Source organism: Enhydra lutris, unplaced genomic scaffold, assembly GCF_002288905.1.
Source record: "Enhydra lutris kenyoni isolate GAN:26980312 unplaced genomic scaffold, ASM228890v2 scaffoldscaffold19, whole genome shotgun sequence".
Classification (NCBI taxonomy): Eukaryota; Metazoa; Chordata; class Mammalia; order Carnivora; family Mustelidae; genus Enhydra; species Enhydra lutris.
The window spans coordinates 34,191,281-34,218,764 of NW_019154103.1; the positions used below are offsets into that span (position 1 = coordinate 34,191,281).

The following is a 27,484-nucleotide window of genomic DNA, read 5'->3' on the forward strand; positions in this document are numbered from 1 at the left end:
TAAATCCACATCACACACATATCTGAAAAATAACTTATATGCAGGCTACATAAAGAACTCTACAAATAAATAATAAAAAAGAATCCAATTAAAATGGGCAAAAACTTAAAACACTTTAAACATGAGTAAGCAAAAAGCACAGGAAAATGCAGGTAACATCATTAGTCATCAGGGAAATGTTAACTGAAACCATAATGGGATACCACTTCAAGCCAACCAGACTAATTAAAATTAATAAGACAGAACTAAGTATTTGCAAGAATGCGGCAGAATTAGAACTGTCATTCACCGCTTGTGGGAGTTTAAAATGATACAGCCTTCTTGGAAATCATTTTGGTAGTTTATAGTTACATTTAATATCATTAGAAATAGATTCTAACCCAGCAATTCCACCCAGGTATCTCTCCCAGGGCATAAGATAATTTACTCCACAGATACACTTGTACAGAACATGTACAGAAACTTTTAACACAGTAGCAAAAAAAGTGGAAACAATCTATACACCCATTGAGAGGTGCCTCCAGTAATGTTTTTTCTTTTTCAGAATTTATATATAAAATTTTTCCCAATTTTATTTTACTTTCCCCTATTTAGTAAATGAAATTTACTACTGGCATGTAATTGAACTTCAAATGCTCTAGAAATTATTAGAGAAACAAAATGTTGCTTTTAAGACTTAACGCCAAGTCACCAAACCTTGTGTATTACAAGTCCCTCCGAGAAGAAGATTCCACATGGAAAGGGAAAAGTGTGGTTGCAGAAAATTTACCCTTGACTATGCTGCATCCTGATCTTGGGATTCTGTGCCTTTTGGTTAAACTGTCAAACAGGAGGTCTTGATTCTTCCCATTCTAAACCTCTCTTTTATAATGGAGCTGGTGACGGTAGCATTCAAGACAAAGGAAAATTCCTTAACTTCTGCTTTAAATTATACATTTTAATTAGGTTCCAGAACAAAAACTTAAGGGAGCAACAAATAAATCTGTAAGGGTCTGGTACATTGCATAGTGACTACTTGAGGGTTTTCTATTAGAAAAAAAACAGACATCACTCATTAGGCTGTACTACTGATAAAAACAAAACCACACCCTAAGATAACTTCTAATTTAAAAGTAAGCATCTAAGACTGAAAAGCATCCTTTAGAGCTACATGGGGTCCTGGGGTGTGTCCTCCAAGCCCTCTCCTGGACTCTGTTGACCCAAACTGACCCCCTGGTGCCTGGCTCCCTGGATCCCCCCCCTCCACCTCCCTACAGTCTGTCTCTGCATCCACTCCCTGGCGTCCTTCCACCACCCTATCTGAGACACCAAGCCCTCCTTCCACAAATTAAGCAACACTAGACATCTAACCACCTAGGATCACAAAGGGATGGGTAGTTAGTCCCAGCTCACACTAAAAGGTATGCTTTGGGAAGTGGCATGGGGATGGGGGGTACCTAAATCTGTATGATGCACACATTAAAAAACAAGGACAAAAACAAAAAACCCTAGAAATTTTATCAGCTCGAAAATTAATTTGGAGGACTGGCAATCTCATCACTATGGGGTAATTGTGCTCACACATGGCATTGCCTAGCAACAGAAGGCACAGGCAAATCCCAACATTGGGGTGTAATGAATCACTCACTGCCTACTGCTCACAAATGGTAATTTAATAGGAAGATATTCACATCTGGTTCAATCTCGAACAAGACTTCAGAGAATTCTGCAGACTCCAATTGAGAGAAGCAGCAGGTATTTCTGCCAACAGCCAGGCTCCAGAACAAAGACTGTTCCTACTTACTTGGTTGAAGGTATGCTTTGTTTAAAAACAAAACAAAACAAAACAAAAGAGTCTTGATAGCCTTGTTTTTGACATTTTGTTCTGGCAATGCTCCAACTTCTACGGCTTCAGATGGAGTTAATGAACATCACAAACAAAAGAAGGTAAATATGACAAACAAACAATGGGATAATCATGGTAGAACTAAAGTCACTTTAGAGGACCTCAAAGAGACAGCCCCATCTGCCCCAGAATCTGCATGTGACTTCAAGCTCAGTGCTTTCTGAACAAAGGTATAAAAAGGAGTCCACATACGAGCGAGATCTATGTCTGGATCGTCTGTTGTTGGGGTCCGCCTGATTTTTTTCCTTTTGTCTCCTTAATACAGCTTCCCACTGAGGCGCTGAATCAACCATATCATTCTCCTGCCGTATTCTGAAAGGAAAGACCATTCATCTCCAGTTAACATTCACACGTGTGGTGCTCTATTTCTTGGCTCATTCTCAACTTGCTTTTCCAAGTTAAGAAGTTATCGAATACGTTCTTGAAAAGTTATTAAGAAGCAATGATATTTAAGAAGTAATTTTATTAAAGTCACTAAAAGCTAAGAAGGTATTAGCTGGATTAACATACCCATAAGTAAATAAGCTTGTATACACACACATATATATGTGTGTTAGAATATTCATACATAAATATGTAAGTATGTATTAGTTTCAGGCTTCTATCTTTGGCTTAAAATCTTCCAAGAAATAGGCAAGTCAAGCAAAAAACCCATTTAAAACATAGCTCAGTTTTGACTAAACAAACAGTATTGTCTGCTATAGGGCTGATCTTAAACCTGAAAGAAAATCTTTTTTTTTTTAATGTGCTAAATCAAAGTAGCAATCAATAATTTTGCTTGAAATGTTCTTAAAAACTCACACTAGTTGTCAAAGTTTTCATGACAGGAAGTGCCAGATATGATTCCCCCCACCCTTTTTTGAGAGAGAGAAAGTGAGGGGACTGGGGGGAGGAGCAGGGGGAGAGGGAGAGAGAGTACCATGCAGGCTCCACGTTCAGCGCAGAACCCAATCTCATGACCCCGAGATCATGACCTGAGCCGAAATCAAGAGTTGGACGCTTAACTGACTGCACTGCCCAGGCACTCCCCCCACAAAACCCTCATTTTTAAGACAGAAAACTAGAAGTACAGAAAGCTAACAGTGGCAGCACCATGCATTAGCCGCTGAACAGGCACAGAGTGTTCTGAGGACGGCTGCTGACACGGTGACGAGGCAGTGCAGTGAACGGTGACTGCTCAGTGTGGTCAACGCTCAGCGTGGTCAGGGGCGAGGGAGGAAATGCAAGTAAGGGAAAGGGAAATCCAGGGTGGGGGGGTGCTGGGGGACACAGGCACCTGTCATGTGAGATCACAGGACAGTGTTTCCAAATCCTCTCATTTTCTAAAAATAACCTACAAATTTGGATGTTTAAAGTGAACTCTTTCAGTTTTTAAGTATTGACCACCAATACCGGTTGTTAAGATACTGTATGAACCTAACAATACCCATGCATTGACCACACTGCAGAAGTTCTGGACCTTGTCTGTATCAAGTCTTTCTAATAACAAGGGTAAGGTGCTGTGGAAGAGAGGTGGGGAAGTTAAAGCAGTACTGTCTGGAACGCAGAGCAACGATGTGGCGAAGCCATGAGCATTCCTTGCAAAAATCAAACACCTGGGCACGCCTGAGTGGCTCAGTCAGTTAGGCACCTGCCTTCAGCTCAGGTCATGATTCAGGGGTCCTGAGATGGAGTCCCATGTCTGGCTGCCAGCTCGGCAGGGAGCTGCCTTCTGCTGCTCCCCTGCCTGCTTGTGCTCCTATTCTCTCTCTCTCATATAAATAAATAAAATCTTTAAAAAAAAGAAATACCTGTTATTTTAATATTTAACCTTTTATTTCTTTATGTTTTTAAGATTTTATTTATTTGACAGAGAGAGAGAGAGAGCATAAGCAGGGAGAGCTGCAGAGGGTGAGGGAGAAGCAGGCTCCCCACTGAGATAGGAGCCCCATGCAGAACTCAATCCCAGGACCCCGGGTACATGACCTGAGCCAAAGGCAGACGCTTAACCAACTGAGCCATCAGGCGCCCCTGAATATTTTACTTTTAATTTCTGTAAGTTCTTCAGGAAGCTGCTCCAGACACTGATGCTCCCAGGGTGTGAGAGAGCAGTATGAAACTTCAAGGTCATCACAACACAACTGTGACTACATGACCATGACTACTTCAAATCCAAAATGAAAAGAACAAACAGACAAGTCTGGAGACATTTCCTTCGCTGAACAGGTATCTTTTGATCGTCCTGTTAGCAGTGCTTAGTATAGACTGGGGGGGGGGGATACTTAGATTTACTTATAAATGCAAATCAGCACATGAGTAACAAATATCCACTTAGAGACAATGTAAAGAGAATTCAAGTTAAAAAGAACAGTACTTTAGGAAGAAGAAGCCTATTCAAATATCTCTAAAAGAAATCGTGTTAGGTAAAAAATGATCTGTTAACACTTCAAGCCTTTGAACTCTGTTTCCTCATTGGAGCTTTCATTTTTAATAGGCTGTTACCTGAAAATTAACAGGATACAGTCATGGCATGTTTTATAGCTTCAAGAACATAGTTCCCTGTCTCAGAGCATTTACAGAGGAAATTAAAATTGAATATACACTGCTATGGACCTTAACATTAGAATTATCTACAGGAAAATAGTAGAAGGTGTACTACTTAGGGTCATAATTATTAATCATTCTTTGCAACGAACACTCCTGCTTGAAAACGCCATGTGCATATACATACAAACACATACATGTATTTTCGCAGCCAGGACCTACGATCTCTGAGCTGTTCTATATTATCATGTGACAGTCTGGTGGGGGAGCAGTCCTAGAGTTCAGAAGAGACACTCAACAGGAAGGGGTCAGGCTGGCAGGAGTTCCATCCCTCACACAGGAGCCCACACTTCAAATTGCCCAGAAAAACACAGAAAACCCAGGTCTTCTAGGGTATCTGGATGGCACAGTTGGTTAAGCGACTGACTCCTGGTTTTCAGCTCGGGTGATGGTCTCAGGGTTTTAAGATCGAGCCCCACATCAGACTCTGCACTCACTGCAGACTCTGCTTAAGACCCGCTTTCCCTCTGCCCCTCCCACCACGCTCATGCACTGGCTCTTGCTCTCTCTAAAAATAAGTAAATATTGATTGATTGATTGATTGATTGATTTGGTAAATCTTAAAAAAAATTTTTCCAATAAAATAAAATAAAACCCACATCTCCTCCTAACCTTGGAGTCTTTTAGGCCATAGCTTCCATTCTTAGCTAACCTGATACACAGTTCATAAGCAGGACTAAATTTCACAAAGTTAAATTTTTTAATCAGGAACTCAGCATCTTCAGATATTTTTCAGAGGGCAAGCCTACCAGCATGGCAAACAGACTTTTCCCAGAGGACAGACATTTAAAAGGAAGCACAATTTGTATGCACTCATTCCCTTCCAGTGTGGATTTCAGCTGGTTCCTTTCATACTCAGACTTTACCCTGATGATAAAATAATAAAACTCCTAAGACATGACCATGCAAACTTCTGATAACTTGCTAGTAATGAAAACTGAATCAGAAAGGATTTCAGACTATGACATGTACCTTTAACTTCTGTTTTTCTAATGGAAATGTCTAAAGCGAGGGCCTTGAAACCCTGTCAGTTGATATTCATAGGTTTCAAAGACAGATGCCCTCTACTGGTGATACTGTTTCATAAATATTCTAACAAGGCACATTAAAAATGTAAGGCTCATTGGAGAGTCACAACAGAAGCACATTTTCTCTGAGTAATGGGTTGTGTAGCTGCCTTAGTCTGTAATGAAGTTTGAAATTACACCCTTACAAAAGGCCTCTGGTTAATGGAGCCTCATTACAAGAATGAAAGTGTCACTTCTTCCATCCCTGAACTGCTCCAGAAAACACAGGTGCTATGTGGAAAGGAAAAATCCTAGCCCTAAAAGCAAGAATATTATAATGCTCAATCCTTAAAGGGCAGGAGTGAATTGTTCTGTGCATGAGAGAATAAAGAAATAGACATTTAAGTAAAAGATGTCCTCTCTTAACAAGTTTGCCTTGTGTCATTTATCCCTAAGTATGGGATATACCAGTGCTGCGTTTTTGCTCCTCTCCTGCTGTATTTTAATTTTGATGTAGAGATTTACATTTCGAAGAATAAAAACACTGCAAGCATTGTATCGATATAATCCCTTTTAAAAAGTCAAATGTGCTCTCATAGGACAGGTAGGCATAACAGTCTCAAAAAAGGAGTCCACTGTCAGTTACGCTGGGGATGTACTCATTTTCAATTACTATATAAGAGAGACCACTGCTTTAGAATAAAGCATAATCCAACAATGTTTCTGAATATGAGAATTCTAAACGTTTCCCGTATGGTTCACCAAACTCGAACACCCTACTTTTCCAGACCTATGCAATTTAGATTATGACTGCACTTGACAAAGTCTGCAAAAGGTTTTGAAGATGAAATGCCATATAATCACTTGATAACAATAATGAAGATAATGACTATCCCTGGTCTCTTTCTTACTTCCCAATTACAGTTCTGCCTCTTCTACGAAATTCCTTATGTTACCAAACCCCATGGATCTCACCTTTACCTGGGCAGTTTTGTTCCTAACAGAACCTTCCTTTCTAGCAGTTCTTAACTCACTCCTTGTTCACTGGGATAAAGACCACGTTTAAGGCTGAACCTGAGAAAGCCCACGGAGCTAATGTATGACAAAGCTTCAAGATGAACGGTGCTCCTGAGCTCTGCCTCATCCCAGCTCCGGGCAAATTGCTTATCTTAGGTCAAGTCTGTCTCTTCACCTACCGAATTACTGCAACGATCCTTTCTAGCTTTAAAACTCTACGTTTTCTCTCTTTGTGTTTTATTTCCAAGCCAGTGAGAGATGTCGAAACCAACCTCTCTTCTTCAGCGATAGCATGACCGTCCAGACAATTGCTTCATATGGCCACTCCATCGCTAATATTAAGCCTGCGGGTCCCAAGTGATTGTGGACTTGCGTTTCTCATCAACTCATTCATTTCTGGATCACCTGCTATAAACCAATCTTCATCTATTTTCTCAGTAATTTTTCTTCCCTGGGGAAATTTATGTTGGTTCCAGGCATCTGTCGACACACTCCCTGAAGACCAGCAAGCAAAAAATTCATTTGCTTTTCCCAACCTACCCCCACCATCGATAAATTATTCTCATTTGCCCTTAAAGGTGTTTCTGTCTCTTCCATTTATTCCTTATGCTTTCCCTACAAAAATGGGCTGCCTTTGGTGCAATTTCCCTTTCAAACTCTTTCTGTTTTGGAAATTTTGCCACCTACTTCGCCCTACTTCGCCCTCGAGGGCTCAGTAATCTGACAGCATTCCTCGGTTGCTATAACTTTGTACTACTAGAGTCATCTCTGTCAACTTTGATTATGTTCTGGAAGCCCTAAATCATCCATATCAAATACCTAAATCTTGATAGTACTTATTAAAGTGGAAATCAGTAACCCTTGCAATCTGCACCATGGTGAACACTGTTTTTACTGGCTTCAGATGAACTGCCCTCTCCAGACCCCCAGTTTTTACCTTGCTGCACACAAGGGACAAATAAGGGACAGGGCAACAGAGAATGCTTTCAAGGGGACCTATTTTCAGGCAATGAGGAAAAACTACCCACTGGTTTAAGCTTGCTACCATTCAAAGCTCATCCTTTTCCTTGAGGCACAAGGATAATAAGTTGGGGTTTTTTGTTGTTTTGTTGTTGTTGTTGTTGTTTATTTAATGACTCTAACAACCAGAAAACCCTACCAAAAGCTTCATCTTCTAGATTTGCCCTTCTCAGATGTATTATCCCTACAAGTTGCAGTGCCACAGAAGACAGCTTTTGTCTTCCTTTCTTTTTTTTAAGCAATAACATAAGAGAATTTGTGGAATGTATTTATTATTTAAAACCATTTTAACCCATTATTCAGACACAGATTCTCAAGATACCTAAAAGGCAAGAAGAAACTCTAACTACACCTGTGGTGGAATGAATTCATTAGGAACACTGACTTTTTCATTAGAGGGAGTTGGGCCCCATTTTACAGATGTATTGGGGACTTCAGATGAAACTGAGCCATGCTGAACATTCTCGTTCATCTATTAGTCTCTGCTTATTATGCAAGGCACATTCTACTTTTCAAAGCACCTTCATTGCCTCCTCGACCCTTATAAACCTCTTGTGAGGTAGGCAGGGCTGGTATTATTCCGTGTGTGTGTTTTGGGGTGGGGGTGGGGGGTGATGGGACTAAGATGCAGAGGGTAAAGTAACCAGGAACTCACCACTGTGCTCTTCCAAGTAGGGTCACACTCATAACGCAGGCTCCCCTCTTCTTTGCCCTGTGCTCTACCGTGCTAGCGCGTGCGCACACACACACACACACACACACACACACACACACACATAGCCTCACACACATTATTCACATGTTGATCACGCACATGCCCCAAGATAAAAGGAAGGACAAACCCAAATGGTCCTCTGCTGCCAATGTCCCCTAGTCCTGCTCTCACCTGAAGCCACTCACTTCTCTTGCTCTTTTAATCCTCTCCAGGCTACAGAGTTACTTCCACATTTATGCTTATGCAAAAGACACCAGACAACTTCTCTATCACTGCCCCCCGGCCCCCTCCAAATCTCCCACCTCAAAATCCAAAAAGCCTAGCAACACATCAAAGCTAATGACTAAGTAATCCACAGAGTCTCCCCAGTGAACGCTCGAAGAACTGACTGCCTATTTTCATCAACAGCACAAAAGATATTTTGCAGACTGGTTTCTTCGGCTGTAAAGGATATCTTATTAAGCTCAAGGTATTTTAAGGGAAATCTCGGCTTGTGAAAGGTTTTACTCTGATAAGTCTACTCCCTTGGTTCTCCTTCAACATACACCCCGGGCAAGTCCAGAGCAAGGCCCAGAGGCTCAGACCTTTGGGGACCAGCTGGCTGAACCTTCTGATCTCAGGTGCAAGACTCAAAATTCTAACTAGTGAAAGTGGGTATAATCGAATATTCACATAGATCATTAGCTTCATACTGCCTTGTACTTGCTGGGTTCCCAATTTGATGAATTAATTTTTTTTTTAATTTTTTTATTTATTTAACAGACAGAGATCACAAGTAGGCAGAGAGGGAGGCAGGGAGAGAGAGAGAGGAAGAAGCAGGCTCCCCGCTGAGCAGAGAGCCCAATGCAGGGCTCGATCCCAGGACCCTGAGATCATGACCTGAGCCGAAGGCAGAGGCTTTAACCCACTGAGCCACCCAGGCACCCCCCAATTTGATGAATTTAGTCGAACCGACTGTTTCACAAATCAGTAGAGCAAAAGTAGTCATTTCTAAAGAAAACTGAAGCATTTTAGTTGTTAATCCCACCAGTGAATTGAAATATCAATTTCATTTCCCATTATCCATCTATCCTTCACTGTTTCAATCATAAGGACCCCTTGATAAATGTTTGGGGGTCACAAAGACACCCCCTTAAGAATCTGATGAAGGCTACAGACCCTATCACCAGAAAACTGTATACTTGGAAACACAGAGATTTTTTTTTTCTTTTAAGATTTTATTTATTTATTTGACAGACAGAGATCACAAGTAGGCAGAGAGGCAGGCAGAAAGAGAGAGGAGGAAGCAGGCTCCCCACTGAGCAGAGAGACCGATGTGGGGCTTGATCCTAGGACCCTGGGATCATGACCTGAGCGGAAGGCAGAGGCTTTAACCCACTGAGCCACCCAGGTGCACCAGAAACACAGAGACTTTTACACACAATTTCATGAAGCCATTCAATTTCATGAACCTACTGATGAATCAGAGACTAAGAAGGCCTTGTCTGAAAAGAACCACGTGTGTAAAGGTAAGGAACATGGGAGCAAGGAAGACAGGACTAAAGAAAAGTGGGAGGAGCTGGAGAAGGGGCGGAGGAGAGGGGGGACAGGCCAAGAAGAGCCTGACTTCAAGGCCAAATATCAGACCATGTGATCCCACTGCCAAGCATCTCACTTTCTCGGTTTTAAGTGATGTTCATGTGACCCATTCGACAACAGAGATCAGTATATCCCTCACCTTAAAGATGAGCAAATTCAGATTTAAAGTGGTTTCAAGAGTTGCCTAAGGTCAAACACCAGGGCATGACAGAACCGAGGCCCTGACCCACATCTTTGGGGGGTTTTTCCTGATGCTTCCCTGGCTCCTAAGGGGAAGCAGAACTCAAAGAAGATAGGAGAGGGCACCTGGGTAGCTCAGTGAGTTAAGCCCCTGCCTTCTGCTCAGGTCATGATCTCAGGGTCCTGGGATCGAGCCCCACATCGGGCTCTCTGCTCAGCAGGGAGCCTGCTTCCTCCTCTCTCTCTCTGCCTGCCTCGCTGCCTACGTGATCTCTGTTTGTCAAATAAATAAAATCTTAAAAAATAAAAAAAGAAGATGAGAGAAAGGAAGACAGATTGGAGAGAAGCTAAGGAAAGAAAATGAAAGGAACTGAGTGAGGAAAAATAATGTGAGAGAAAGATAAAAAGGGAGACAAGAGGACAGAGATGAAGATACAGGGACACTAAGGGGAAAATAAGCGTTTGTCATCTTAGATATTACAACGACAAATGGTGCTCCAACTTCCAGCTCATTATTGAAAAAAAAGGGGGGGTAAAAATCTGTCTATTCAAACCTCGAAACCTAGAAAACTGTAGGACACTCATCCAGATTATAAAAATAATAAAGGAAAAACAACTAAAATGGAATGGCATAAAGAAAGACATCAACAACTCACCAGATCAAGGAGGAAGCCAAGCCCTTGGGTGCTGTGGGGAACCGTGTGGAATGGAACACAGGTGTGAACACACAACAGACAGGAGGACCCTCACGCACCTGGCCTCCACAGCTCTGGACCCAAAAGTGAGAGTGAAGGTGCTTACCTACAGTTATATTTTTCTGAAATCGAAATTGTTTTATTTTTTTTTTATTGTTTTATTTTTTTTTAAAGATTTTTTATTTATTTGACAGACAGAGATCACAAGTAGGCAGAGAGTCAGGCAGAGAGAGAGGAGGAAGCAGGCTCCCCGCTGAGCAGAGAGCCCGACGCGGGGCTCGATCCCAGGACCCTGGGATCATGACCTGAGCCGAAAGCAGAGGCTTTAACCCACTGAGCCACCCAGGCGCCCCTCGAAATTGTTTTAAACAACAATCCGTGTTCCTAATACCAGCCTTCCAGAGTTGGTATGAATTATTATTATTTACTTTTAATGGTTATGAAAAGCCACAGCAACTGCTTTGGATAAAGCTGATTTGTGAACACTGTTGCATTCACTTGTGTTTCTCCACACACAAAATGAGAGAGTTTTAAGTTGTTATCCACCAGAACAGTGAAGCGGCTTAAGATCCAACAGGTTGACATGGTGGAAAAACAAAACAAAAGGGGCACCTGGGTGGCTCAGTGGGTTACGCCTCTGCCTTCGGCTCAGGTCATGATCTAAGGGTCCTGGGATCGAACCCCACATTGGGATCTCTGCTCAGCAGAGAGCCTGCTTCCCTCTCTCTTTGCCTGCCTCTCTGCCCACTTGTGATCTCTGTCTGTCAAATAAATAAATAAAATCTTTAAAAAACAAAACAAAACAAAAAACCCCACTATTCCCAAAGTGGCCTCAAACCTAACAGGTTAAGTCTTCCTTATATTAAAAAAAAAAAAAAAAATCCACAGGCACCTGGGTGGCTCAGTCAGTTAAGCATCTGACTTTGACTCAGGTCAGGATCCCAGGGACCTGGGATTGAGTCCCATATCAGGCTCTCTGCTTAGCAGGTAATCTGCTTCTCCTTCTGCCCCGTCATCCCACTCGTGCTTGCTCTTTCTCATTAAAACAAACAAATACAATCTATCCTTGTTTAAAAAAAAAAAAAAAAGTTCCAGCAAGAAGGAATGACAAAGGGAACAATACCCCAAAGACTACAAAGATCACACACAATCTCCAAAGGAGTAAATCTGGGTCTGTCCACAGTTCTACTGGACACACCAGAGGCTTCAAGAAATGTTCAAAAACCAACGCTGCACAGTCTCTTCCCTGATGCCCCCGGCTACAGCTCCCACAGGGAGACAGGAAGGCAGGGAGGGTCAGGTGCGGGCTCTGGTTTCAGAGGTAATCAAGTACCGGGGCTGAATTGAGAGACTTGGCCGGCAGGAAGGAGAACACCAGCATGTCCAGGATTCAGTCTGCCCCATTCTAAAGTTACCCGGTTCCTTTAATAACAGCACAAAGGCTGCTGCTGAGAGCTTGGCTGTGTCACACTGCTGGCCGAGATAAGGTAGGATGAGGCTGAAAAAAATGCATCCTCTCCCCCAAAAAGGAGTTTTTTGAACAAGTTGGAAGTCAGACATGAGGAAACAACCCTTCATCACAGACAGAAGACATATTGGGACTGGCAGAAGAGGTGCCATTTAAATATTCAGATCTCTGATGTGAAATGAATGGGCTCCGGCAAAATCTAAAAAGCTATAATAATGGGATGAAGGGGTGAGCGGTAACAGAACATAATGAGGACTCAGCGCCCACAGACGGTATAATGTGTCTGCCCCCCCTGCGCACTGTCACCTCTGCACCAGAATTTTCAGGAATGGAGAATGGAAATGGAAGACGTATTCTTCCCTCTGCCCAGTTTTTGCTACACCCTAGACCTCATCTTCTACAGACACAGGCAATGTATGTAACCCTCGGGCAGTATTTCTACAGGTAAAATAAATGAGTTTGAAAGCCTTTGGGTCAGAGTGTGTTTTGAAAGTGATTTCTCATTAATAGCCTTACAAAGTACATTGGCATGTCAACATTCAGAACCATCACCACTCTCAAAAACACCACTAATACACTATAAAGAAAGTCAATCTACAAAATCATTTAGGGAGGGCAAAGGGAGAAACTGGTTAGGGAGAAAACACGTATGAGGAACATTCAAACTGGATCAGAAACTGGATCAGAAACAGGCTGCTTAAGGCTTTGCTGGCAACCAAACAGTGCTTCATAAGAGCAGCAAATGGCGCCATGAGCACTTCTGACCCCAAGAGACAATGGTGTTAAACAGGCCACCTTCTGAGAAGTTGAGACTCGAAGCATATATGAGCACGACTTAGAATACAACAAACAAAACAGAAGCAGACGTGCTAAGATACTGGCTTGATCAGTAAGTGCAAACAGGAGGAAAATCTGTTATTCCTTCTTTGCTTTGTTTCGTGTGGTTTATGCAGATGCTGAATTTTACAGCAGGAAGAGGGTGCCTGAGGGAAAAGTTACCCTCCACACCTGCGTTTTTACAAATGAAGAAACTGCCAGCATTTCCTTGAGAAAGGTGCCCTAACACACTGAGATCTCACCCCTGTCTAGTGTGGCTCCAGCCCCAAGGAAGGCTCCACAGAGAAAGCTTTCCTAAGAAAACAACCCACAATCACAATGCTGTCTGGGCTATTGTTACACAGGCTTTATCGTCAGGCAGGCCAATTCAGTGTGTGCCAAGCACAGGGCTCCAAGTACGGGAGAAGGACCTCGGAGATTATCTCCTCAGGCTGCCTCACTTTACAGAAGGGAAAAAGACGACCCAGGAAAACAAAGCAAGCAGGCCAGCACTCCACATCAGGTGGGAACGGGTTTCTCAGCAGTGGCACTACTGACATCTCTTGGACCAGATACTTCTTGGGTGACCTGTGCACTGCAGGATACCCACCCAACACCTACACAACTGTGACAATCAAGAGTCTCAAAAACATGGCCAAACATCCTCAGAGAGTGGAGGGGCAAGACAGAATTGCCCCCGGTTAAGAATGACTAAGTTAGAAACTGGGATGACCAGGGGCTCCTGGGTGGCTCAGTCGTTAAGCGTCTGCCCTCAGCTCAGGTCATGATCCCAGGGTCCTGGGAAGGAGCCCCACCTCAGGCTCCCTGCTTGGTGGAAAGCCTGCTTTCCCTCTCCCACTCCCCCGATTTGTGTTCCCTCTCTCACTGTGTCTGTCTCTGTCAAATAAATAAATAAAATCTTAAAAAACAAAAACAAAAGAAAAGAAAAGGAAAGAAAGAAAGAAAGAAAGAAAGAAAGAAAGAAAGAAAGAAAGAAAGAAAGAAAGAAAGAAAAAGAAAAGAAAGGAAGGGAGGGAAGGAAACTGGGACAACCAGCAACCCAATCCGTCTCACTCCCAGCACAGAGCTCTCTCACATATGTTCATGTACACGAATGAGGCTGAGACTATGAAATCTAGGAAACATGAAGTCTCTTGGTTTTGGCTGGACAAAGTGAGTAACATCTCGTTAAAAGATACTAAAGGGAGAAATCCCTCTAGAATGGTTACATTTCTTACCATCCTTAGACAAAGTCACTACACATTGTACCTAAATACAGATCATCTTTTTTTTTTTAATTAACAAGAAGGGACCCTCGTTGTCAAGTTATTTAATCATCTTATTATAAAGATAAGAAAAACAGTGCCAGATTCCTTCTTAAACACAGAAGAGAAAATCAGACTTAAGAAATAGGATGCACAGGGGTGCCTGGGTGGCTCAGTTGGTTAAGTGTCTGCCTTTGGCTCAGGTCATGATCTTGGGGTCTTGGGACTGAGTCCTACATCGGGCTCCCTGCTCAGTGGGGAGCCTGCTTCTCCCTCTCCCTCTGTCTGCCGCTCCCCCTGCTTGTGAGCTCACACGCACAGGCTCTCTCTCTCTTCCTCCCTCTCTGTCAAGTAAATAAATAAAATCTTGAAGGAAGGAAGGAAAGAAGGAAGGGGAGGGAAGGGAAGGGGTGGAAAGGGGAGGGAAAGGGAAAAGAAAAAAAAAAAAAAAGGAAAGGAAAAAGAAATAGGATACACAGCTTCTACCACCACCAGCAACCCCTGATTTTGGAGTTCCAGATAACTACAGTATCAAATATTACCTGTTTCTCTTTTTCCGGTGTTCTCTATTAGAATTTTCTGATTCGCTACCACTGCTCGTGTTACAGCGTGAGCGTGACCTGAAGACAAAATGAGAAGAACAAAAGAAAAAAAAACCCACACATTTATGACAAATAAAAAATTTCAGAAAGGTTCACTTTGTTTCTTCGGATAGAATTTTGCAATAAAATGACTAATCCAAACATCAGTAGCAGTTATTATCCCTCCCTCAGTCAGTGATCCTCGATTCAGTCAGACATCTGAATGAGTCTACAGACATGTGAAAGCAGATTAGGGCAAATGTCACCACGCTCCCCAAAAAGACCACAAAATCAAGCACTTCCAACAAAATCTGCCATGGCAAAGCTCTACACCCCTGCAGTGGACTAAATGTGAGCACAAAGTCCTGTCGCACCCCCGCCCCATATCAACGGAGGTAGAGTTTATTTCCCCTCCCCCGAATTAGCACTGGAGCTGTGACGGACTTTAACAGAATGATGTGGAGGGGCTATACTCTGCCAGGTCCCAAACTATCTATCTGTTCACGGAGCGGGCAGCTTCTGCTTCCTCCTGGTTGCCATCCCAAGAAGCCGAGAACAGCCAGGTGGAGGGACCACAAAGAGAGAGAGAGAAGCCTCAGGTTTCCCACCATTTTGCCAAGACATCAAACAAGAGAGAGAGAGGGGCCTCTTGAATATTCCAGCCCCAGCTGCCCTCTGACTGCAGCTTCATATGAGACTAGCAAAACTAGCCTGTTCAATCAACAGAAACACACAACATATATATGGTGGCTTTGAGCCACTAAGTTTTGGGGTGGTTTTATTGTAGCGATAACCAAGATACAAAGAAGATACAAAGATACATAGAAGCAGGAAAAAAAGAGAAATTGCTAAGGATCCTACAGTATGGAAGACTGGGAACCAAATGAAGCCAAAGCTGGTATCTCCAAGTTAATTCTTTCATAATGACCTTAAAGCAGTCACTAACAACAACAACCCCCACCCTGGCTGATCCTTCTTCCTTCTCCCCGACCCTCCTTCCATTTTTTCTTTTTTCCTCCTTCCATTTTTATGTTTTTACCTCCTCCTTTGTTTTAGATCTGAGTCTTCACCACTGTTATGGGCTTTCCTATAGAAAACAAATAAATGAAGATATTAAAGAAAATAGAAAATTATCCATTGCCTAAGGAAAGCACAGCAAAATGAGTTCACTTCAATTCCTGCATATCTGTTTTGTATTCGTTCATTCGACAAACGTTTAAATCACACAATATGCCAAGTCTCAGAAGTAGAACATACCACCAACTGGCCTCAAAAAGCCAACAAGCTCAAGGAGGCTGCAAACAGTCTATCAGCCGCAGTGCACAGCATGTCTGTGAGGTATGATTCACCCAATGATGGGATGTTCTGCAGTTCCTACATCTGTGATCTGCCAAGTTAAGTTCTGCCATGATCGGACTGACGCCAGCTCTCACTTGCACGCTCTTCCCAACACCCTGGCCTTCAAGGCCCTTGACCATTTCTCTCATAACCTCTTCATAGTTACTCAGCAGACCACATTATGGCCACACTTGGGACTTTATCATCTGTAACCACCACCAAACATGTTGGTCTCTGGCCACCATCTCTTCCCCTTCCTGTTCATGCTCCTGAACAGATTTGATGGAGCATCTTGGTTTAAACATGCAGGCTCTGGGGCGCCTGGGTGGCTCAGTGGGTTAAGCCTCTGCCTTCGGCTCAGGTCTTGATCTCAGGGTCCTGGTATCGAGCCTCGCATCAGGCTCTCTGCTTGGCGGGGAGCCTGCTTCCCCCTCTCTCTCTCTGCCTGCCGCTCTGACTACTTGTGGACTCTCTCTCTGTGTCAAATAAATAAATAAAATCTTTAAAAACAAAAACAAAAAACATGAGGGCTCTAGAGCCAGACAACCTGAAGGTGGGTCCCCTCCTCTCCCCACCAAAAAGGTGTGTGATTTCAACAAATTACTTCTTAGCTAAGTGCCTGTTTTCATGGAACCTCCCACAAAGGATTGTTATGATATGAGGATAAAATGAATTAATATATTTAAAATGCACAGAGCAGGACCGGCTCACTGAAGTAACTATTAGCTGCAATTATTATTGCTTATTTCCACTACGCCCCTTCTGCCTTTCTTTGACCTCAACAGAACTGTTTGCTCACTGACCTTGCTAATTTCCATCCATTCCTCTCGGCCTTTCTTCATTTCCTCCCTGACTCAACTGAGATTTCCACCATTTTGATAACCTGTACACCAGTACTCAAAACTTCCTCCAATTCTCTGTTTTTGGTTCGGTATTTCTGGCAAGATCCCACGCATGGGTAAGTCAAACTATTCAGGTTCTCTGAGCCAGCCTTCGGCAGCTGGCTGAGCGGTGCCAGGGGGAGTTACACAAAAGGGCACGTTAGTTATACTACAAAATCCATGTTCACAAACTTCATGTGACTCCACAACATCCTACCACCTTTCTCTGATCTAAGTACTCTCACTCTGCAAAGCAATTTCCGACTCTTTTTACCTCACGACCCTCTGATACCCCGGTCCCTCTGCATCAGCCGCTGACTTTGTTTTCTCCTTCCAAAGAAAAAGTAGCCATCAGATGGCAACTTTCATCTTCCTGTTACCAAAAATAACACTTGCCTACATCTCCTTCTGTGTTATTTACAGATCTGTCCCTACAACTAAGGTCAGTCACTCCTTCTGTGTTGTCTGGGTCCCATCACCTCTTACCTTCTCAATGACTTTCAGTAACCACCCTCCTACCTCTCAGATATATTCAACTTGTCCATATAGAAAATTCTTTCACCAGCTTTTCACATTACCAAGTTTCTACTATTTAAGCACACACAGGCATGGGGCGCTTGGGTAGCTCCATCAGTTAAATGTCTATCTTCAGCTCAGGTCATGAACTTGGGGTCCTGGGATTGAGCCCTGCATGGGGCTCTCTGCTCAGCAGGGAGCCTCCTTCTCCCTCTCCCTCTGCCCCTCCCCACTGCTCATGCTCTCTCACTCTCAAATACAGTTAAAATCTTAATATATATATATATATATATATATATATATATATATATATATATACACACACACACACACACACGTCTGCTGGATTCCATATCCCCCTTCATTTTTTTCCCAGTCTCTCCTCTCTCTTTGAAAGCATCAAACTTCTTGAGAGAGGTGCCTAAGCCCCTTGTCTCCGTTTCTTCACCCTTTCATATATGTGCCTTCACATGGATTGGGCAGACATGGCTATTTAATGCCATCATCATGACTCACATTCCCTCATTTCTCAAACATACTTATATCAAACAATATAATGTTGACAGGCCTCTCTGTCTTTACACCAAATTTTTCTATAATTTTTACTTAGTATAAACACAATTATATACTTTCACAGATGATCTCTACAGCGTTTAAGGAACACAGTTCCATTCTTATACAGGTTTTACACTTAAAGATAACAATTGCCTAGTTTTCTAATGCACCTATAGGTTGCTTAGTCATCCTTGTTTTGTTTTGTTTTTAAGATTTTATTTATTTATTTGACACAGAGAGAGAGATCACAAGTAGGCAGAGAGGCAGGCAGAAAAGAGGGGGAAGTAGGCTCCCCACTGAGCAGAGAGAGTCTAATGCAGGGCTTGATCCCAGGATCCCAAAATCATGACCTGAGCTGAAGGCAGAGGCTCAACCCACTGAGCCACCCAGGTGCCCCAAGTTTACCTTGTTTTATCACTAATTTCGTCATCCAAACTCTGAGAGCTGCAGAAGTCCTCCTGAGGTGGGAGAATACTTAGGTAATCTACAAGTTCCACTGACACCTTCCCTGAAACCCTGGATGGTCTGTTCCCTAGAACTGCTGCACAAATGTCACTTTGACTACTCCCTTCACCATCATCCAGGGAATTCCTTCTGCCTCTTTGGAAACGGATCCCATATTTCCAGTTCTCATGACTGCTAGTCTTGGTTTTGGAGGAATGTACCTTCTAGCTGTTAACAGAGAAAGTCTGCGTGGCAGGTACTTTTTTTTTTTTTTTTTTTGAGACCTGGAATTTCTCAAAATATCTTTGACTCATGTAATTATAGTTTATCTGGGCTTAGAATCCTACACTGAAAAGAATCTCCCCTCAGCATTTTGAAAGCAATGCTCATCTTCTTTCTCTGATGTTGCTGTTAAGGAGCCCAATGCCGCCATTCTGGTTTGCCGACGTTTGTGTATGAACTTTTTTCTCTCATATCCCTCCCTTCCTCAAAGTTTTAAAAATTCTTCCTTAACCTATAATGTTTCGAAATTTGATGGTAATGGCTCTTGGTCTGGATCTAATTTTCCAGTCTATTATATCAAACCCTCCTTAGCTTCTCTCTACAACGTTTGATCATTCAGTCTGGGATATTTTCTTGTACTACTTCTTTAATACTTTCCTCTTCTGCATTTTTTCTTGGAAATTTCATTACTCGAATGTTTGATATCCAAGTTTGATCATTGTTTACCCTTATGTTCCACATATCTGTTTTAGTTTTGTTCTATCTTGGGGATGATTTCCTAATCTTTCAAATCTTCTACTAATTATTTTAAATTCTGCTACAGGAATTTTAAGTCTAAGAATTCCTACTTATTCTTCTCTTTTGATATCAATTTTTTTTCCTCAGGATAATTATACATTTGGAGCGCCTGGGTGGCTCAGTCTGTTAAGCGTCTGCCTTGAGCTCAGGTCATGATCCCAGGGTCTTGGGACGGAGCCCCTCACGGGCTTCCTGCTCAGTGGGGAGTCTGCTCTCCCTCTCCTTCTGCCCCTCCCCTGAGGTCGTGCTGTCTCTCAAATAAATAAATAAATCTTTTTTTTTTTTAAAAGACAATTATACCTTTATAACATGTTTCTTATATTGTCTCTATTTCCTGTGAGTACACACACACATACACACTGCTTATTGTGTGTTTCAGTCTCTGTCTTTCCAAACAGAAGCTATCTTCACATGCCAAGTGATTACGGCTCTCTCTTTGTATTTGTATTTAAGAATTTGGCACTAGAAGGACTGGAACCCTCTGGATGGTGCAGAGAATGTTAACTGATGGCTTCACTGCAGTGTGGAGCAAAGAAATATGGGCAGTCTCAACTATTTCACTGGACGATCCTTTAAAAGTTGGTATCTGTATGTCTCTTCTATTGTATCTGTTTTTCTCATAGTGAGATTCTCTGATCTCCTGCTTGGGAGATACCTATCTGGCTTCTAGCATTCTGGGAATGAAGAAGAAAGGGAGCTCTTTAGTAAGCAGATTTTCACTCTAGATTTTTTTCCCCCCCTGTGGCCAAAATTTCTCTGTCTCTTTTCTCTACAAGTAATTTCCTCTGAAGGTAATTCTCCTCAACCAAGCCAAATAAATGCTGGAGTTTCTCCCAGCTCTGTCAAGGTCTTGGTCTTTGCATTCTATCTACCTAGACAGCCTCCCCTCTGTTTCATATTTCAATTTACAACTTTACGAAATTTATATTTTAGCCAATAGCCAATCTAGCTCCAGACTTCTATCCAACAACCCATGTGATTCCCTCACTTCGACTTCTTTGCAAAGACACCACAAATGCAACAGACCAAAAACCACTCACAGTTGTCCCTTTCAAGCTTGTCATTTCCCAGTGATTATTACTTCAGTGCATCACACTTCAAGCCTGGATTTTATCCATGACATCAGTCATCTTTCACCCGTCATATCAAACCTCCCAGCCCTACTGATTTTACCTCCGAACAGGTCTCAAAACCATCTACTTCCTTGAATTTCCACATCACCACCTTGGCCCAAGCTCCCATTAGCCTTTGCCAGGACTCACATGGTAGCCCCAGGTCTCTCTTTCCCCTACTTCTCTTTTCCACCTTTTCTCCACAGGACAGTAAGGCTCATCTTTACACCATACAAATGTGATCTTGATTCACCATCCTTCTAAAAACTACTGGGTCTAACAACCCAAATCCTCAACAAGGCTCAGGTGTCCTATAAGGTGCTTCTCTCTGGACTCATTTATCCTTCTCATGAATGTTCCCCACTCCTTCCACCCTGAGGCCTCTGCACATGTTAGCTCTCTTTGCCTCTTCTTGTCTCAAATTCCAGCTCAAGCATCCAGTCTGAGAACCTTTCCCTGACCTCCTTGACTCAGCAACACAGCAAAACTTCCCATCATGGTGCCAGTAATACACGTACTTGAATGGTAAAAGTTATCAAGCAGTTATTCTTAGGACATGTGTACTTTTCTGTGTGCATGTTAGGTTTCAGTAATTTTTTTTTAGTTCCCCTAGGCACCACATAACTCTCTCTATATATAAATGTCTAAGTACTCATGCATTTATATGATTCATAGATTTCCTTCCCCAAGAAACTGTAAACTCCTAAAGGGCAGAAACTTTCTCTATTGCTGTTTAACACAGTGCCTGCATAAAGTAGGCACTCAATAAACATTTCTGAGTATAGAGATACATAGGGGTGAAAATAAATTGTACTATCAGAGAGTAGGCTGGCTTGCTTTTTCTAGAACAGGAATGTTTAACCAAGCAGGCTTCAAGGGTCTCCGTGAACCATGAAAATTTTATGAAAGTGTGTATGTTTATTTAATTATGTACTTTTCTCCCCCTAAGGAATGATCCAACCTTTCATCAGATTTTCAGAGTTCTGTCACCCAAAAAGGTTAAGGACCAGTGTTATAAACTCAGCCAGAATTTGAAAGATGTACCCATCTAATGACAAACAACTGGCAAAATATAAAATTCGGTATCTTTTGCAAAACACGTTATTCTGGCATCCATTACAAAATAGAATTTCCTATTATCAAATTTAAGTCCTTGAGATTCTTTCATGGTGCTGACACATCTGTTTTAAATGTCAGAGTTACCCTAGCCATGCAGGGATTTGTGCCCCGGGGGCGAGGGAAATACCTGTGAAGATAAAGCCAGACTGACAGGGACAGGGACATTCAGAGGGCATTTACAGTAGAAAGGAACAAAGAATGAGATTTAGCTCTTCTTTGCCAGCATGTAGCAAGGGCTGGTCTCCTCAAAACACGCATGCCCAATAAAAGACCTTTCAAGTGATACACATAACCAGACAGAAGGCTCTATGGCTGCTCGGACAAAAAGATTCTCTTTCCTGTAAATCAAAACAGGCTTTCCCCTGGACTGTGCCAATGAAAGGATCCTGTGTCCACTCACCACAATTATTCATCTATATTTCACAGGAAGCCAACACACACAAAAATTTGTCTCAATATAGAAGCCATTAAGGCTAGATTTCAAAATGTATATGCTCCAAACTATTTCAAACCTCCCAGCCCTACTGATTTTACCTCCGAACAGGTCTCAAAACCATCCACGTCCTTAAATCTCCACATCACCACCTTGGCCCAAGCTCCCATTAGCCTTTGCCAGGACTCACATGGTAGCCCCAGGTCTCTCTTTCCCCTACTTCTCTCTTCCACTGTTTCTCCACAGGACAGTTAAGACTCATCTTTACACCATACAAATGTGATCTTATATTTACCATCCTTCTAAAAACTACTGGGTTTGGGAAACCCAGTTTGGGAAAAAACTAATGTAAATTTTGGTCTATTTTGGCAAAACTTGATAAATTCATTTCCGTGTATATTAAAATCAAAATGACCATCTGCTCAACATGTACAATTATATTACTTAGGGAATGCTGTCAAAGCACGCTAGTAATGAAGAACGAGAAACTATAGAAACATACCTATTTAACAATAATCATGAAGTACCAAATTATTAAAATATGTAGTGATCCCCACTACCCTTGCCCCCCACCCAACATACATACACACACAAATGTATTTTAAAGTATTTCTCTGTGGTATTGCCTGGGTTTTAAGTGTTGTCCAAGTTGAACCAATCCTTAATAGGGAGGGCAGGAAATCTTTTCCCCTCTCTATTTAAATGATGATTTATTATCCCTGCCTTTTACAGATGTACAGATCTGGATTCAAATCACACAGGACAGCTACCTCCATCCCCCAGCCTCCTTTTGTCATTGAGGCCAAGGGCTTTCCACTTTCCACTGGTACGCAGCCCCATCCCAACCCATCAATAATCTCCCCTGTTTTGTCAAGACCGGAAGTCTGAAACTACATTTTCTCAGATTCCTTTGCCCACTGGGTTCCACTTAGAGAGGCACTCAGGTGAGATCTGAAGGTAGGAGAAGGGGAGGCAAGTTTGCTTCTGACATAGCTACGGCATTCACTCTGGCACTCCTGAGCAATACAAGCCCCCAGCATTAGCTACAGAGGTGGTCCCTCCGGCAGGGGTAGCAAGAGTATTTGCTACATCGGCAGTGCCCATAGCAATGCCAGAAGCAAGCACAGATTCATGAAGTCTAGCTCCAAGGCGGAAAAAGCCTTCGTCCTGCCAGCCCAGGACCGGTACAGCATCCAGATCTCAGGGTGCACCTCCCTGCCTTTAATTCCTCCAAAGCTACTCAAACTTGCATGCAATTTCTCGCTTTAATCCCTCTCTGGTGGAAATGCCTACTGGTTAAATGATAAAGGCCATTTTCCACAAAGTTATTATGAAGATCAGATAATATATAGCATGCAATTTTGCTCAGAACTTGAAACATAATCAATGTCAACTATTATCCCTTTGTTCTGTCTAATCACCGGTGCTCATGATTTAGCTCCCCCCTTTCAGACCTATGAGGGGAAGGTGTTGCTGAACTTTGTCTCCTTAACCATCAAAGGATTTTGGTGAAGCTGGACCTCGTTTGAGAAAGCTGGGGAACATGACTCAGGGAAACTGGAAGAAGCCAAAGGAAATGAGCCAGGGATGAACCAGCAAGTAACTATCAATAAGGGCAGAGAAGAAAGAAAGGCTTCTGTTTCCCTGATCCATGGTGATATTGATGGTTATCTGAGAACATGACATGAACCTGTCATAATTAGAAAAGTCACTTACAAAATACCAGTATGTAGGTACTCAAAGTAAAACAGTCTCTGCAAAGTAGGAATGAAATGAATTTCACTGGTTAGTCATTTCTAGGTCTTCTTCTCTTGCACCTGTCACATTGCCTAGCCAGCTTTTTAGAAAGTCCAAAACTTCCAGATATGGACTTTTTTTTTTTTTAATTAAGTACATTCAAATATAATCACAAAAACAACCTGACCTGCTGGGTAAAATGTAACAGGATCCATTTTTCCTGTGTTTTGAAAGGGGTTTTACTCAAGTTTATGCAACAACAGTCTGGAGAACAGAGTGCTAAGCCTGAGCTAAAATTTACCTATCATTTTATCTTCTCAGATCAGAACATTTAATATCTTTGATATATAAAAATATATCACTAATGCAATACATATTATATATATTACATATTATATATACTATATAATATATATTGTTAAAATAGATACCTAAGCTTTTTTTTTTTTTTTTTAACATATCAGTCTTAAATGCCATACGGGGAGCAAGTTTCCTACCAGTAGTTTATGAAATTATTCTCTGAAATTTAGGCTGTTTAAAGAGAAATGCTTCAGGATGCCTAACTCATTTTATCTCAAAAAAAAAAAAAAAAAAAAGTAAGCTTTCTGTTACCTTGGGAGGACAGTCATGATATTATAAGAATAACTTGTGACAGAACTGTGACTGGGACCCAGAGGTTCTGTTACAAATTAAAAACCAAGGGGCTACGTTGAGCTCACCTCCTCCTCGTTGGCTGGACAGAGTCATCACTCCCACAGGAGGGGTTTCGGCGGCGCGTGTAGGGGAACTTCGGGGATTTCATGCGGTCATTGGGAGAGTGGTAGAGTCCACTGCAAGGGAAGAGGAAGGGTCAACAGTGCCCACAAAGGGCCTGGAGGAGCAGACAGCCCAGTCCCAGACTACCCAAGTATTTGCCCCCTCAGGGATATACTGGATCACGGGCACATAGTTCTCTTTGCTGACAAGATTTATTGAAAGAAAACGGAGGTAAGATCTGGCAAATCAGATCCTAAGAGTCGTTATCTTTCAGGAATGGATTTGTGGGCCTTCGATGGTAAGAAATGAACACCGAAGTGATGGTAATAATAACAATTTGCATGTACAACAAACTTACCATATGCCACACACTGACTGAGCTAAAAGCTTTATATTCCTTATCCCAGCAAATCTTCATATCAGCCACAAGCACTGAGTTACAATTATTAGGCCCATGTAACAGAAAAGAAAGTGGAAATAATGGAATGTTTGAGTGGCCCAAGTAAAGGAGCTAAGAAGTGGCCAGTTAGGATTTGAACCCCTGGGTCGTCGTAGCTGGGATCCCCAGGACTCTAAAGTCGGTAAGGTATAATGCAGGTCTCTTGCTGGTTTGGTAGCTGTGGACAGAAAGAAACTAAATATATGGATATTTTTGTGAATAAAGTTCTTCTAGGATCACTAGTCCTCAAATATACTTTTCAAGTATAGTTTTTTAAGAACTATACAGTAGAGGGGATTATCATTAATATGTCATTTAGAGTTCAAAACTATACTGTCTTACTCTAAGCCATCATAACAATATTCCAGGTAGTGTCTTAATACACACTAGTTTCGCTTTCTGTCTTCCAGGAGAAAGTTTCACCTTAGGATATATCCTGTTGATTTCTACTTCGAAAGTTCTCGGTCATGCTGGTTTTAGGAATCTGACTGCCTCGTCCACAGGTAGCAACACCCAGTCACAAAGCAGTTGGATTCCATTATTTAATTGGATTCCATTATTTAATGTGTCCTGATGGCTAATCCCATTTCTGCCATTCGCCTTTAGAAAAACAATGATTCTCTTTACCTCTGGGGGCCGTTGTCTTCCCATGGTGTGTGAGATTTGCTTCTTTGGGTATCAGGGCTGTTTTCATTCTTTGCTTTCTTAAAGCTTTAATTTTAAAAAGCAAAAAAAACCACATGGAATATATATTAACTGGAGAATAAAAGGAAGTTCACTCACATATTTCCTTCTTCAGTGAAACTGTTTAACAAATGTTTTAAAATGTGTTTTTACACCCGTGACTCATTCTAAAAAGGGTAGGAGGTGACTGCCTAAAAAAATTCACTTCTCCAGCAAGTATTTTTGGGCTCCCCTCCACCTTTTTTTCCTAGTATTACTGCTTTAAGTCAACAAAAGCCAGGTCATCCACTGTTAGGAAACTTGGAAGACAAGTCTATCTGCAGGAAGCAAGGGCAAGGGCAGAGGCAAGAAAAGAAAGCTGACGAGGAAGGAAAGCTGGAGTATGAGGGCTCCTGAGGCCAGCTCCTTCTTTTCAGCTCTGGACTTCAGTCTAAATCTGCGCAGGTGGGTCAGCCGTGGACAAGTTCAGGCTACCCAAACCGACCTTTCCCGGCCCCCAGCTTCCGCCCTATCTTGGCATCATCCTTCCAAATCAGAAGGACTTCCAAATGCTATTTCCTGACCTAGTATCATCTTTCTGCCTGAAGAATGTAAATATAACTGAGCTGTTATTCAATCTCAACAAATTGTTTTAGACACATGTGGGGAGATACAGAGGAAAGGACTCATCAGAAGCCCCAGGCCTCCAATGAGGGAGGGGAGATGTATTACCTCTCACATCCCCAGAGTCTCAGCCCCAGGAAAAGATAGAGCTACTTAATTTCTAACTCACATTTAACCCTGGATTTTTGAGGAATCCCCTATATAAGTTGTCCTCGAACATGGTCATAGCAGGGTTCTTTATAACAGTCAACAAAGAAGAGAGAGGGAAAAAAATGACAAGGTCATTTCAAAAAAGGAAAATAAACTTGTATCCTAGGAGACTACACCCATACAGGAATTAATATAAAGCTAAAAAATTATGTATTTGACAAAGGCACTTAACTCATCATATTAACATATAGTAGGTAGGTTTTAATTTTTGACCAATACATTCTTTTGATTAAATAATCTTTGGAAGATCAAGTGCCCAAAAATCTTACTTTTGAGGTGAGAAGTAATAAATACAATACATACTTAATAGTAGAAAGTGTGTGTGTTTAATAAATGAGAAAGAAAAAGGGAGATTGAGAAATTCAGAAGGGAGATGAAAGGGGAAATGGGATAGCAAGAGAAAGTTAGAGAAAAATGAAATCCTAATTTCATTTTATTTATTTTATTTTATTCATTTTAATTAATTGCATTCACTCCCTAAGCCATTTCTCATCTGGAACTTGAGTGGGAAAAGCGGGCAGCACTTCAGGTATCAGTCCTATTGGCAAGAAAACAGTTGTAAAGGGGACTGAACTCCTTCTGTACATTCTAAAAAGGCTTGGGATCTGAATTTCATGGCAGATTACTATTCTTATGTTGGATGTAGCATAAGCATACCCTGTACATACAGATTAAGCTGACACTCTATACACAGTTGTGAAGCTGACCGAGGCCAGCTAGGCCAACTAAAGTGCATGCAAAAAAGGCAAAGACCCTGTCATTCCAGAAAGAATCCATGAAGGGAGCATCCCAAAACTAAACAAAAGACAACGTAGGCAAAACCCCGGGGAAAACACCACAACTCTGAGAATCCTCCTATCTTAGAATTCTTTTGCTAGGAAATTGCAAACTGTACTCCCCCACTGTAGCCCCAAACCAACTGAATGAAGACACCATTATTTACTAACAAGATGGAGCAGATGATCAAAGAAGTCTGTCAGGGTCACGTATTTCTGACTGCTTGGACTCAGAAGCTAGTGCTATAGACAAAGTGAGCTGATGAAAGC

The 27,484-nt window shown here is 42.0% G+C and overlaps 1 protein-coding gene across 2 annotated transcripts in view; it reads right to left on the reverse strand.

The window, feature by feature from the left end:
• Positions 1-27,484, reverse strand: part of LOC111148421 (erythrocyte membrane protein band 4.1 like 4A) — a 251,739-nt gene that overhangs the window by 20,937 nt on the left and 203,318 nt on the right. For both annotated transcript variants that reach the window (XM_022504948.1, XM_022504949.1), the window contains 5 exons: positions 25,569-25,652; positions 24,466-24,576; positions 15,850-15,897; positions 14,772-14,849; positions 2,078-2,197 (listed from right to left, as the gene is read on the reverse strand). In XM_022504948.1, the coding sequence (XP_022360656.1) occupies positions 2,078-2,197; positions 14,772-14,849; positions 15,850-15,897; positions 24,466-24,576; positions 25,569-25,652 (441 nt within the window). The remainder of the gene's footprint in view (positions 1-2,077; positions 2,198-14,771; positions 14,850-15,849; positions 15,898-24,465; positions 24,577-25,568; positions 25,653-27,484) is intronic.